The sequence below is a fragment of the Puma concolor genome, chromosome A3 (assembly GCF_028749965.1).
Source record: "Puma concolor isolate L17-30 chromosome A3, mPumCon1.1.hap2, whole genome shotgun sequence".
In the NCBI taxonomy this organism is placed as follows: Eukaryota; Metazoa; Chordata; class Mammalia; order Carnivora; family Felidae; genus Puma; species Puma concolor.
In genome coordinates, this window is record NC_141669.1 from 91,416,472 (window position 1) to 91,430,603 (window position 14,132).

At 48.1% G+C, this 14,132-nt stretch overlaps 1 protein-coding gene across 1 annotated transcript; it reads left to right on the forward strand.

Annotated features, from left to right (window-relative positions):
• Positions 1–7,254: 7,254 nt before the first annotated feature.
• Positions 7,255–13,513, forward strand: VSX1 (visual system homeobox 1). Its single transcript, XM_025932426.2, has 5 exons — positions 7,255–7,830; positions 9,671–9,749; positions 10,191–10,314; positions 11,377–11,557; positions 13,227–13,513. Exons 1-5 carry the CDS (start codon positions 7,407–7,409, stop codon positions 13,511–13,513), a joined length of 1,095 nt encoding a protein of 364 aa, XP_025788211.1. The 5' UTR covers positions 7,255–7,406.
• Positions 13,514–14,132: the final 619 nt, after the last annotated feature.

The window sequence follows — 14,132 nt, forward strand, 5'->3', positions numbered from 1 at the left end:
CAGGCAAGTTACAGTTCTGTGCCGTGGTTTTCTCATCCACAAAATGGGGATAATAATAAGACTTCTCTTACAGTTGTTGCAAGTATTAAATTGATACATATAAAGCACTTGCACAGCACATGGCACACAGCCAGTGCTCCACTACTGGGGGATATTAGTTTTATTATTAATATATTTTTTGACATACAACATTTTAAAATAAAAGTTTCTCTCCTCATTTTTTTTATGCCCTTGATTTACAGGTCCTTTTAGCTCACATCTGTCTGCTGTGAGCTCCTCAGAGCATTGGGGAATAACTGGGAGTTTGTGTGCTCAGACCATATTTGTTAAACAAAGAAGAACACAAGGTTCATGAAGCATTGCTAGAAGACCCTGTTTCTCAAACTTGAACAGGCAGCGGAGTCCCCTGGAGAGATTACTGGGTCCCACCCTGAGTTTCGATTTACTAGGTGGGTGGGGTCCAGAGTTTGTCTTTCTAGCCAGTTCCCAGGTGATAACTGATTCTGCTGGCCCAGGGACCACACTTTGAGAACCACTGGTCTAGAGTGAGAAGATAAATCCAGAAGCCACATGAAAAAATGCATTGTTTTGGATGATAAAGAACATTTTTCTGGGAATATGATTGTAAGACTTGGTCCTGGGCACCTGAAGACAATGGAAGGATAAAGACAGAAAAGACTGAAGGGCAGGACAAGATGCATAAGGAACATCAAGTACTGCAAGAATGTGGAAGAGATTTTTTCCATTGGGGAATCTGGGAAGGACTTAAGGTGAGGAGCCCTTTGCACTGGCCTTCTATGGCTGGGTGACTACTGTTCAGCACCTGCCTTTCAACTGCAGTGTGGAGGTCTTAAAACATGTGCTTCTGGGGCACCTGGGTGGCTCAGTCGGATGAGTGCCTTCAGCTCAGGTCATGATCTCGCAGTTCGTGAGTTCCAGCCCCGGGTTGGCTCTGTGCTGGCAGCTGAGATCCTGGAGTCTGCTTCAGATTCTGTGTCTCCCTCTCTCTCTGCCCCTCACCTGCTCACACTCTGTCTCTCAAAAATAAATAAATGTTAAAAAAAATTAAAACATGTACTTCTGCTATGGAGAGGTAGGGTCTATGTTCTATCCTTGACTCTGGCTGGACCTGTGTCTGCTCAAATCACAACAGAGACAATTTATTGATTAGACACAGCAGGTATGGTGCCCAATGGCTTATACTTTAGGTCCCAAGAATATATTTTAATTTATTTTAAAATCAGAAATAATATAATTATAATGAACAAATAATAATGAATCCAGACTGGATTACACTTACTTTTATACCAACACAGTCGTAAAATAAAATTTGAATATTTTTTTTGGAGGAGGGGGCCATTATGGCAAAAGTTCCAAGGTCCCTAAAGTGTTATAATGTGGCTCTGCTAGTTGAGAGTGCTGGAGGTGCTACTCTGTGACTTTTGAGGCAATGTCAGCAAAGGCCATGCAACTCTGTCTGGTTCTCTTGGGAGGCTCCCAACTCCCCTAACTCAACTATGCTGGAGAGGCCATGGCCCCATCAGCCTTGGGCTGAGTGAGTGAGTCACCTTGGACACTAGCCTCCCCAGAAGACTGCAGCCCCACATAGCAACAACATGACAGGCTCCAAGCCAGATCTGTGCAGTCAAACTCTCCCAAAATATCTGATCCACAAAACCATGACCACAATAAAATGTTTCATTTGAAGCAGCTAAATTTTAGGACAATTTGTTATGCTGAAATAGTCTGCAGAACATTCAGCCAAGGAAGGGACCTCAGAAGTTGGGGGCCTCATGGGGGTGATGAAGGATAGGTAGTTCCTGATCCCAGCACTTCCCACAGTTTTGGGTCAGTTTTATAAGAAACTAGGTTGCTGACTCCCTATAGTCCACTAATTCATTGATGAGCCCTGCATGTGATGGAATCTCTTCTTCAGTCAGTGGAATTAGGGGCATTGGCAGTGGGATCTTCGCTGTTGGGGAATTTGAGGTCCTGAGCAACAAGGTTGTGCTTTAGAGGGATCAAGGGATCACTGTGGCTGAGGAATAAAGATCAGTAGGGGAGGTATATGGGAAGGGGTATAAGGAAGGTAGGGGAGATACCAGAGGAGAGGCCCAATGCCTAAGACAGGGTTCTTGGATTCAGATCTCAGAAACAACATCCAGCTAATTTATGCAGCAAAAAAGTTTACTAAATGGCACCTTCTCCCTCTCCCACTCCAATTGATGGAAGCCTGGAGAAAAAGGGCAGGGATTGGCAGCCAGACATCTGTGAACAAGGCCAAATTGTGCCAAAGGACAGTGACAATGATATGCAGAGTAGCTGTTGGACACTCAATGCTGCCATTGTACAAAAATCACCACCTCTTCCTCAGTCTTTGGGGGGAGGTCCCAGGTAACTGAACTACCAGAGAGTGGGAAGAGAAAGCATCTACCCCACCTTGAGGTGCCATCTTTGTGGGCACCTCAAGACTTGTTTGGATACTGAGTAGCCCTAGACTGACAAATACATTTCCCTTCAGAAAGTGCAAACTTCTCCTGACCCACAGTGTGGTGATGGGCAGGGAGGAGAACTTGAAGACAGATGCAGGCTAGCTAGTGGAACAGAACCAGGCATTAGTCTCACAGTTGTTTGGTTCAAATCCTGGCTCTGCCACTTGGCAGCGGGGTGAATGTGGGTAACTTATGTGATTATTTGTCCCCCTAAATCTTTGGTTCTTTACCTGAAAGATATAGGACAATAATAGCATCCACCCTTAGAGCTGTGGTCAGGATGAAACATGATCCTTTTGATAAGCATATGCAATAGTAGCTGCCCATAGTAAGAACCTAAGAGGTATTAGCCCTTGTCGTTATTTATGTTATTTTTGGCAACTGAAGGTAGACCTGTGGGCAGCGTGCTGTTTGGGCCTGTGGGGTGAAGGTGAAGAAGTCTTGGGGAGATGTACACTGGAGGGTGCAGATGTTGCATTCAGCACTGGTGGGCTGTGCTTTGGTGCTTCTGTGAGACTGGGACAGAGGTCCAGAAGGCCATAGATGTGCATGAAGGAGCATGTACCCAGGCTGGAGAAAGATTTGGCAGTTCTTGGCAAGCAGATGATGACTGAATCATGGGATCTCACATGGGGGAGAGAGAAGAATGCCCAAGGGAGCTTGAGAAATACAATGTGTGAGTCTGGGTTTTCCTAGAGGCAGGCTCTGAGTCAAGCACTCCAGCATAAGTCATTTATCTGGGAGATGCTTTGGGACAACACCAGTAGGGGAGTGGGGAAGCAAGGTGGGAACAAGTCCCTAGAAGTAGAGCTGAACATAGAGTAGGATGTATGAGCTTTATTGGGGAAGGGTCTGAAGAGGTCTCAGGGGTGAGGGAGGTCAGAAAAGAGGGAGGAATTAGGCAAGGGTGTGCTCGTAGGTCCAGCTGAGCCTTGGCCTGATCTATGAGCAGAAAGAAGTTTGGAGCAAAAAGGGCTCTGCAGAGTTGTCCCTCTGCAGGTAAGCGGTAGCCTTGTATCAGTCTAATATGTCAGTCAGACATTGTGGATGTGGGGATAGAAGGGTCTAGGTTCAGGGCTTTTGTCAGCAGAGGGCAATTCTCATTAGGGGCAATGATGAGCTGTTAGCAGCCTACAGTCAAGGCAGCTGAAGGGAGGTGTCAGAGCCCAAGAATGGGAGTCTGGGTGGGGCACCTACAGCACCTAGGAAGAAAGCAAATTGAAATGTAATGATTAGCAAGTAACTGGGGCACACCCTTTTGGGGACCTCTGGGAAGCAGAATAGAATGCAAGTGTGAGTTATTCTACCCTAGGCCTGGGGCTGGTGGTCCAGCGCTTCTCAGGGCCTGTTAAGCCTTGGCACCTCTGGCTAGGAGGCAAAGTGGCCTCTGGAGACCAGACAAAGACCCCAGGCAAAGATGTGGTCGGGTTGGCACTGGAGGCTAGGCTGCCTGTAGGCAGAATGGTCAGGGCATGAGATGGTGGACAGGGCAGAGCAGTGTCTACACAGCCTTTGAGGGGCGATATGAAAGAAGGAGCAGCCAGAGAGGCAGGAAGTAAATCAGAAGAGGAATAAATGAATGGTCTTGTTTGTGCACTCACATGGCAATACATTTTATTCACCCATGTCTATCCTACTCCGATTGTATCTCTAATGCTGCCAGCCTGGCCAGGGCCGTCTCGGAAAAGCTGAGGAGGCATCTCTGTTGAGCCACTCACACCTGGTCTGCTGAGAAGAGCTGGGATCCGTGGGAGACCAGGGGAAACGGAGCGCACATTCCTGGTTAGCCCCAGAGAGGAGATGGAAACATTCCTTGGAAAATAATGAGCAGAGGAACCTTTAATTATTAGTTAAATCCCGGATAATCCCAGTTGAGGAAGACAGATCCGGACCCCTTAACAGATTTAGGGTTCCAAAACGACTCCGAGAGTGACCCAGGGCAGAGAGGCTCGAGAGGGCTCTGCCTCTGGCTGCAGATTTGTTTGTGAAGAGAGGGGGCTGGGAGGAGCCTACCCTTCACCCTTTCAGGGTCGAAGTTCCCCAAATTCTTGCTCCCGCCCATAGACTCTCTAACTGCAAGGGGCGCAAGGGGACTCGCGGAGTGTGGGTAGGCTCGGGGACCAACTCGCACTCTCCTTTCCCAGTCTCCTAAACGACTGGAAGCGTTCCCCACACCGTGGCGGTCGTGGAGCCAGGCGCTGGGTCCTGCTCCGGTGGCTGCGTTCCCATCCTTGGGCGCCGGGCCTCTCAGCAGATCCCGCAGAGTCCTGCGCGGTAGGCGACCTTCCGCCGCAGGCTGCTGGGGATGGGAGTGTGGACCTGGATTAGCGCTGCGAGAGAGAAGGGGAGGCACTTCTCACTGGGGAGGAGACCATGAGAGTGCCCTCAGGCGCTGCGTTCCAGTCGCCGCCACGATTCAAAAAGGAAGACACCCGGGGTTCAGCGGTCTCTCCAACCTGGTCTGGCGGACCCCTTCCTGCAGGTGGAGCAGGAGGAGGCAGTAGGGATGCTCCTGTACAGGAATTGCAAGGTTCCCTTAGAGCTCTGATTCCGGCTCCTTCTCTCGGCTTTCTCTCTTTCAGCTTCGCTTTCCCGGTTTCTCTATCTGTGACCGGTGTGACCGGGTTAATAAGCCTCAGTAGTTTTCATCTGCAAAAGAGGTTTTGTAAGATCCTTCAGAATGGGTTTAACCGGTGTGCTCTTGGCTCACCCCACCGTGTGGGGTGGCCGAAGTTGGGCTCCTTCCGCCCTACCTTTTGGTACTTTGGGATTCCTAGCCATCCACTTGAGATCTGTCCTCTCGGTGATCACCTGCCTGTTCTGCAGAGGGGAGGGGAGGGAGACTTCAAGACCCTAGTGGAGGCGAGGGGAAGCTGTCGGCACTCCAAACTGCTAGAGCTGCGAGAGCATCCGGGCTAGCAGGGGAGCCGCCTCTTAGACCCTCCCCTTACGAGTGACCCGGGTTGGGCCACCCTAGGGCCAGTGGTTCAGCCTGTTGGCCCAGGAGTTGGTCTGCAAAATGTGTGGATCGTTAGGTGTCTTCCTAAACTGCGGCCCCAAATTCTGAATTACAAAACGACTATTCTGCAGGGCAAAGAGCTAGAGCACTTTGGTTTGGTCCTTTACCACCAACACTCTACTTTAAACCCAGAGATAAATTTGGGGAAAATTCCTGGCGGAGCCGAAAACGACGCTGGCGTCTAAAGCCGCCCCCGCCCCTGAACGATTCAAATGACAATTATCTCAGAGGAAAGTTATTGTTTTGCTAATCCCAGGAACAGCTTGCGAGGGGGAGATTTGGGTCTTCCTTTAATAATGGAAAGCTAATGCGCAGCCTCTTGTAATTATCTTTATCTGAAACCCCTCGTTTAATCTGCATGTTTAACAGTGGCCCCACTCGAAGGCGCAGGGAGCGGGAAACCCACTTTCCCTGACTCGGGGTCCTCTCTGCGCGCGCAGGGAGACAACGCCGCGTACGGGTGGTCTCAGAGAGTTGCCGCCTGCTCGCTGGGCGACCTCAGACCGCTGGGCCCTTAGGAGGTGGAACTGAGGAGATTCTGTGTCCATGGTTCTATATTTGGGAAGGGTGGGCTCAGGGTTTCGAGCGATTCGGGTTGAGTGGACTCAAATTTTCACAAATTTCACTTGTGAGCCAGGAGTGATTTACTCACGTGCTTTGGCGCCAACTTCAACAAGCCAGGGAGTTTCACAGGAAAATCTTTCTTTGAATAATTGTAAAATCTGACAGTAATTTGTTTGCCTCCGTGAAGAGGGGTGTGTCCCAGTAGACAGGTCCTGTGTTGCAATTTACGCCCGCCCTACACACCCAATTTAGAACTGTCAGATAGGGGCGCCTGGGTGGCGCAGTCGGTTAAGCGTCCGACTTCAGCCAGGTCACGATCTCGCGGTCCGTGAGTTCGAGCCCCGCGTCAGGCTCTGGGCTGATGGCTCGGAGCCTGGAGCCTGTTTCCGATTCTGTGTCTCCCTCACTCTCTGCCCCTCCCCCGTTCATGCTCTGTCTCTCTCTGTCCCAAAAATAAATAAAAACGTTGAAAAAAAATAAAAAAAATAAAAAAAAGAACTGTCAGATAAAATACTGATACATACTCATACTAAAAAAAAAAAAGTTCATTGTATATCTGAAATTCAAATTTCACTGGATCTGCAGTATTTTTGTTTGCTAAACCGGCACCGTTCCTTAGTCCACTCTATATCTGTTTCTCCCTACTCCCCCTTCTCTCAGCTCTTGTGAGTTTTGCGGCCCGCTGCAGCTCAGCCATTAGGCCTCTGGGGGTGAATTTGGCTGGAGGTGGAGTGGGCGTGGATTAAATAAACGTTTTCCACTCCTCTCCCTTCAGAGGTTTTCGTGGAAGGTCTTGGCTCTGGCGGTGGAGTTGGAGGGCTGGTGAGTGTCATACTGGTGGTAGTGTGGCTAGGAATGAGGCCCTAGGTCTTAATGAGCAACTGTGTCTTGGGAGGGAGCCTTCGAGGTAGCTGTGAGGGGGACCTCCACCTAGAGAATCTGGAAGGAAAGGAAGACCACTCCAGGGCCTGAAAACTGCAGCTTTTTAGAGGAACCAGCAGATAGCAGGGTCGTGCCCTCCCTACTTTCCTTTCACGGAGAACGGGGGAGGGGGCTGTCGGGTGGGGACTGGGCAGGGGGACAGCTGGAGAGGAGAGAGAAGGAGGTAATTGAGGGGACTGCAGCTGGGAGGGCGGCGACCGAGGGGAGGGAAACTGGTGGCGTCCCCATCTCGCAGGGTCCTGGGCGATGACGCGTCCGCGCCCCACTGATTGGAGCCCTCCCGGCCTTCCGCGCCCGACGGGCTGTCAGGGAGTATAAAGCATCCTCCGAGCTGTGCCCTCTCCGCAAACGTGACCTAGAGAAAGTCAAGCCTCACCGACTGAGAAGCCATGACATGCCGGGACGCACTTTGCGACGGGCGCTCCAGGAGCAGGGTGCTGGTGCCAGGCAGCTCCCCCAGCGGCTTGCGCCCTCGCGGGTTCGCCATTACGGATCTTCTGGGCCTGGAAGCTGAGGTGCCCGCGCCTGCCGACCCCGGGCCAGGATCTGGCTGCGAGTCCTCCGTGGCCGCACCCTGTACGGGTTCGGGTCTCGCGGGCTCCTGCATGGCGCGCGGGGCCCTCCCATTGGGGCTCGGCCTTCTAAGCGGCTTCGGCGCACAGCCCCCAGCGGCCCCTCGGGCGCCTTGCCTGCTCATGGCCGACGTGCCGTTCCTGCCACCCGGGGCGCCTGAACCCGCAGCCCCGCAAGCCCCTGGTCGCCCGCCGCCCCCTCTCGGCAGCCAGAAGAGCAGCGAGAGCGTCTCGACGTCCGGTAATCAGGCCAACGCATCGGGGTCTTGCCCCTGTTTCCTCAGGCTTGGGGCCGTACAGGGGTAACTCACCATCGTCTCATTGAGCCCCTACTCCCAGCATCCCGGATCTAAGGGAACTCGGGACCCCAGAGCGCGGCCCCGTCGGGGGAGGCGTATTCTAGCAGTCTCGCTCCCTTCCCCTTGTCTTTCCCTAAGTCCCTGCCTCTTCTCCGGGACCTGGTCCCGCAGCACAGCAGATACTGCCACCACTCCGTCCCGGACCTACCCCGGGGGTCTTGGCGACTAAGCAGCGGTCTCTGAGGGTTTTTCCCTAGCCCCCGCCTGAGCCTCGGTCTCTGCGAACGGCATAGGTCGAGGAGGCCGGGGCGTGCTTGTTCATCACCAGCACAGAACCCACTACCCCGCGGGGGCTCAAAGGTTTGCTGGATTCAGAGTGAAGAGCGCAGGGCCTGGAGGCCTAGAACTGTCCGCCTCCCGGGGTGCTGAAATAGGAGCCTAGGTACCGCGCTTTTTTCCTTGCTTTGCCCTCCGTCCTCCCGCACACGTGAGAAAGGAAGCAACCTTGCCAATTTCATTGCAGCTATGCTCAACATTTTGTTCCAAGTCCAGCTATTTCCTCAAAGAAGTTGAGGTGCATTACGGGGAAAGAGAAGGCAATGAATGTCTATAAAGAGCAAAGGCCAAGAAATTGAGAGGTTTGGGGTGTGGGGGGAATAAAATGGAGAATTATACAAGAAAACGCAGACTGAGAGAAACTATGTAGTAAAACCTAGAGCTAAGCATCTAGTAGGCAGATAAGGCAAAAAAGTACGTTGAGTCTCTCCACTGAAACTAAAAGTAATAATATAATAAAAGTAAGCATGCCAATTTAGCAGACAAGCAAGCTTTCACTCAGTTTTAAAAAAAACAACAACACTTCACAAGTCTCTGTGTAAGATAAAATGACGCCTTCTATCAGTGGTTTCATTAAAAATGCAAAAACCACCTTCATAGGATGAATTCTTTCTGTGAGAAAATGAAAGGCAAAATACCACTAGATCTTGTCAAGAATGAGTTTCCTGGATCTGCTTCCAGAGATTTGGAATTGGTACAGGAGAGCAGGGAGTGCACGTCTGACAAAGGTTTTGATGTCAAACCTTAGCCGCCCCCTTAGAGAAATGTTGGTTTATTGGTTAAGATGAGGAGTTGGAGGCAGAAAGAAGTGGATGAATTTGGGAGCTAAGTGGGAATAGAGAGTGTCATTAATGGCCAAGTAGCTTCACGCAGTCTGGGGTTTGACTCCCAACTTCAGCATGTACTACCTGTGTGATCTTGGGCAAGTTACTTAATCTCTCTGCACTTCAGTTTCCTCATCTGTAAAAATAGAATAATACTAGTAGCTATCTTGGAGTTCTTTTATGAAGAATAACTGTGATAATGCATGGACAATGCTAAGCACAGTGACTGGAATATAGTGAGTGCTAAAAATGCTAGTGAATATTGTTAAATACTCACATTCTCCAGCAGAATAATAACTTCAAACCTCATATTAAAATCCAGAGAAGAAAGTGAAAAATGTGCTCACCTTTAAAAAGTTTTCCTTCCTTCCTTCCTCCCTCCTCCTTCCTTCCCTCCTTCTTTCTTTCTTTCTTTCTTTCTTTCTTTCTTTCTTTCTTTCTTTCTTTCTTTCTTTCTCTTTCTTTCTTTCTTTCTTTCTTCCTTTCTTTCTCTTTCTTTTTCCTTTCCTTTTCTTTCTTTCTTTCTTTCTTTCTTTCTTTCTTTCTTTCTTCTTTCTTTCTTTCTTTCTTAAAAGGTAATATGCTCACCTTTAAAGTCCTCTCTTTTCTCCGGTGCTAACAGATGAGGACAGCCCATCTGAAGATAGGAGTGACCTGAAGGTGTCTCCCACCCTTGGCAAGAGAAAGAAGCGGCGACACAGGTATACAGCCAGGCTGTCCTCCCTGGCTATTTCCTCAGGACACAGTATCTGAGACTATATGATGCTGCATTATGGCAGGCCCAGTGACCTCCTCGTTGGCACATAGTAGGCATTTGGGAACATAATTCTGCTATTCATAGGAGGCTACAGGACAATCTTTGTAGCATTTTAAAGACAAATTTGTGGACCTTTAAAATAGATATTCTTAGAATGAGTTGATAGAATTCATTGAGGAGAAAAACATGTCAAAGAACTTTATTGTTGTTTTTGAACGAAACTTCTGGACTTTCCAGAGGCTAATCATTCAGAGGTGATATGTCCAGTTATCATGAGGAGGGCTTTTAGGGTGTGGAAAGGCAGGCATGGGGTCTTCTAAGTCTGGGAAGCCTGGTAGCCTCCTGAGGACATGTGCCCACATATGTGCTTTGGGCTTCCCTACAGGACTGTTTTCACTGCCCACCAACTGGAAGAGCTGGAGAAGGCATTCAGCGAGGCCCACTACCCTGATGTGTATGCCCGGGAAATGCTGGCTGTGAAAACTGAGCTCCCTGAAGACAGAATACAGGTGTCCAGGGTCCCTTTTCTCTTTCCCAGAGACATCACAGAGAACATGTTTTTCTCACACACAGTGGGTCAACCCACAGCCACCTGTAGACAGCCTAACACATTCCCATTGACACACACTGAGGCTCACTGGCTGCAGATACCACAATGCTAGAGACTTTCTGTATTTTTATTCCAAGAAGATATTTCCTGTAATCTGCATGTCTTTTTTTCCTTTTATTTATTAATTCTCTAAAATTACACAATAATGTGTGCTGCAACTAAAAACTACATATATAGCTATATATATCTATAACTCTATCTATTATCTATCTATCTATCTATCTATCTATCTATCTATCTGTCTGTCTAATCTTTGACTATCACTCCTGGAGAGAAAACAATGTAAATATCCTGCTGTAATCTTCCTTCACACCATCTCTGTGTTTATATCTGGCTGTGAATATGTTTATATATCTCTATCTCTCTATCTCTATCTCTATCTCTATCTCTATCTCTATCTCTATGTCTATCATCTATATCTATACTTACACACACAGGATTTTGTGTGTAAGATATTGAGTTATACTTCTTAGTCTTTTGTTTGACAATGCATCTTGAACATTTCTCTAGGAAAGATTTGCCACTAACTCACTCTTTAACAGCTAAACAATATTCCATATTATTCCTTTATTAAGATAATATTTTCCAGGAGAATTATCACCAACAACCCAAAACCTGGGGCTTAGAAAGGACCATTGCCAGCGTGAACTCTTTCTAATCAATGAAAAAAATCAGGAAACATAATAGTCTACTTCTTTACACAATCTGCGAAAGAACACTTTGATTTTATTTTTTGTCATTTCTCATTTTCTGGAAAGCCCCAGTGGAAACTGCACATTAGCCCCACAATGATGAGTCCTTTTGAGTTCTGAGTGAGCAGTAGGTACAGCTCCTCAAAGGTCTGGGACTTGAGTGGATAGTTGGCCCTTTTAGAACTCCCTGCTCAGGGGCACCTAGAAGCATCCTCTTTACTGTGTCTCCTCCTGTATGCTCTTCTGCTTCCTGTCCTGCCTCATATTAGGTCTGGTTTCAAAACCGGAGGGCCAAGTGGCGGAAGCGGGAGAAGCGCTGGGGTGGCAGCAGCGTGATGGCGGAGTATGGGCTCTATGGGGCCATGGTGAGACACTGCATCCCGCTGCCAGACTCTGTCCTCAACTCCACCGAGGGTGGCCTGGTTGGTTCCTGTGCACCATGGCTTCTGGGTAAGGAAGAAGGGCCTTGCAGCCAGCAAGAGGCCCAGAGATACTGGGGGAGGGAGTGGGGTTCCCACAAAAGGCAGCCATTTGCAAAGCCAATCAATGTAAATTTACTCAGATTTGGGCCCAGAATATCACATCCAATTTTTAATTAATTCAAAGGCTTGAACTGTGGTCAATTGATTTATTTTGCATTGGAACTGTGTACACAGTGTGTGGAAAGGTCACATTAAGCCTTGGTTTTAAGAGTGGAATGATGTAATATGTGAAATACATTCCAAAATGTTAGAATTTTTGGAAATCATACAACTTAGAGCTCGTGGTAATAGTAATGAGGGCAGTGCTAAGCAGTGAAACCTGCAGGTGATTAACGCCCTACAAATCAGAGCCAGGAGGTCTGGGTCTGGGTCCTGGCAGTCTGCCACTAACAACTTGCTTTTCTGTCTCTTAGACTTTTGGTGCTAGAACAGCCTACACTGGTAAGGTCCAAGTTTTGAGGCTAGGCATTCTGGTGTTTTCTGTTGTTACCAGAGACCAATGGGCAGAGATCACACCTTAGAGGAATGAGTCACAAGATAGCACCTAGGGCAGGGTGGGAGGTTAGAGTTAGGTGTATGTATGAGGAATTCTAGGCTGGTAGGGGGAGGAGGTTTTTTGTTTAGCAAACATTTTTTTTAGCCCCTACCCCCAGACACTATGCTGAGACTAGAGATACCAATAGTAAATATGGTCCTGACTTTGCCCTCAAAGACTGAAGAGACAGAATTTGGGGCAGGGAACCAAGTTCACCCTTCTGAACTTCCACAAGCAGGTCAGATGTGGGGCAGTGATGCTCACTGGCATCTGCATATCTGTGGCCTTGTAAGAAAGTGGGCTCAGTGCTGCCAGACACTCTTACTTCCGGAGAAGCTGGAAATCTGGCTTTTGATGTAAAATCTCCTGATTTTAAAATATTGGCAACAATTAAATTTGAACAATTACTGTGATATCCAAATAAGACACTTTTGTTGGGTGCACCCCACAGACAGATATTAGATTTAACCCTTAATGGGGGTAGTTGCCTAGCTGGTTCCCCTAGAGGCCCTGGAGACAGATGCTGATGAAGGCATTTTTTTTAACGTTTAATTATTATTGAGAGACAGAGAGAGACAGAGCATCAGCATGGGAGGGGCAGAGAGAAGGGGACACACAGAATCCGAAGCAAGCTCCAGGCTCTGAGCTGTCAGCACAGACCCCCACATAGGGCTCCAGCCCACAAACTGTGAGATCATGACCTGAGCAGAAGTTGGATGCTTAACCAACTGAGCCACCCAGGTGCCCTTATGATGAGGACATTTCTTTTTTTTTTCTTTTCAACGTTTTTTTTTTTTTTTTTATTTTTGGGACAGAGAGAGACAGAGCATGAACGGGGGAGGGGCAGAGAGAGAGGGAGACACAGAATCGGAAACAGGCTCCAGGCTCCGAGCCATCAGCCCAGAGCCTGACGCGGGGCTCGAACTCACGGACCGCGAGATCGTGACCTGGCTGAAGTCGGACGCTTAACCGACTGCGCCACCCAGGCGCCCCATGATGAGGACATTTCTAATGGGATTTAGAGAAGCTAGACAAGGAAGAATTTACAAAATTGCTGAATTTGGAGATACCTATTTTTATTTTTTCTCTTCTTTTTTGCAAGGGATGCATAAAAAATCCACAGGGATGATAAGGAAACCAGGAAGTGAAGAAAAGCTGACAGGACTCTGGGACTCAGACCAACTCCAGGAAGGTTCTAGCCCAAGGCAGACAGGATCCCAGAGAAGCTCAGATGAAGCCAGCACTGAGAATGGCTTGGAAGATATGGCCATTGATCTCTCCAGCTCTGCCCGGCAGGAGACCAAGAAAGTACACCAGGGCACCAATGCTAGAGGATGCTCAGACTCCTCAGGGCTGGAGGGGCTCCAGCCAGGGAAGGTGGGAGCCTGATGAGGCCCACAGGCCCTACCCTCAAAGGCTGGCAAGTTCATCCCTTATGGTATTTTCCACAAGATAACAGTTGTCTAAGACAAGGACTCTCAGCTGGATTTTCTTCTTCCAGTGTCAGGATAAAATGTAATGCCACTTGCTTTAAGAAGACAAATGATACCTTAGGGAAAGCCCATTTCACCCTAGAATGGAAACCATTCCTTAAAGGCAGTTAATTTTATGTAAAATTTTACTTCTTTTTTGTAGAACTTGAGAAGGGAGGATTTAAAATTCAAAAAGTGTATTCACTGCTGGGCCTCATTTGAGATTTGGTTCAATATACTGTGTAAATTAATAGGTGGTCTGATGTCCTCCATCTGAATTTGAAAATATAAATTTACTTAATCTCCAGAGAATCAGATGTCTTTATAAATAGCAAAGACCCCATACAGACATATGAATGAATTATAGTATCTTTACCTTGAACTTGGCTTTGGACATTTCACTTTTCTCATTAAGCAATACTTTGTATTATCCTGAGTGTCATTTGATAGGCTGTGCATATCAGAACTCATAAACAAGAAAGCAACCCATACTTTCCCTTCCCTTCTGAAATAGCATGGGACTGTGTTTAATATCT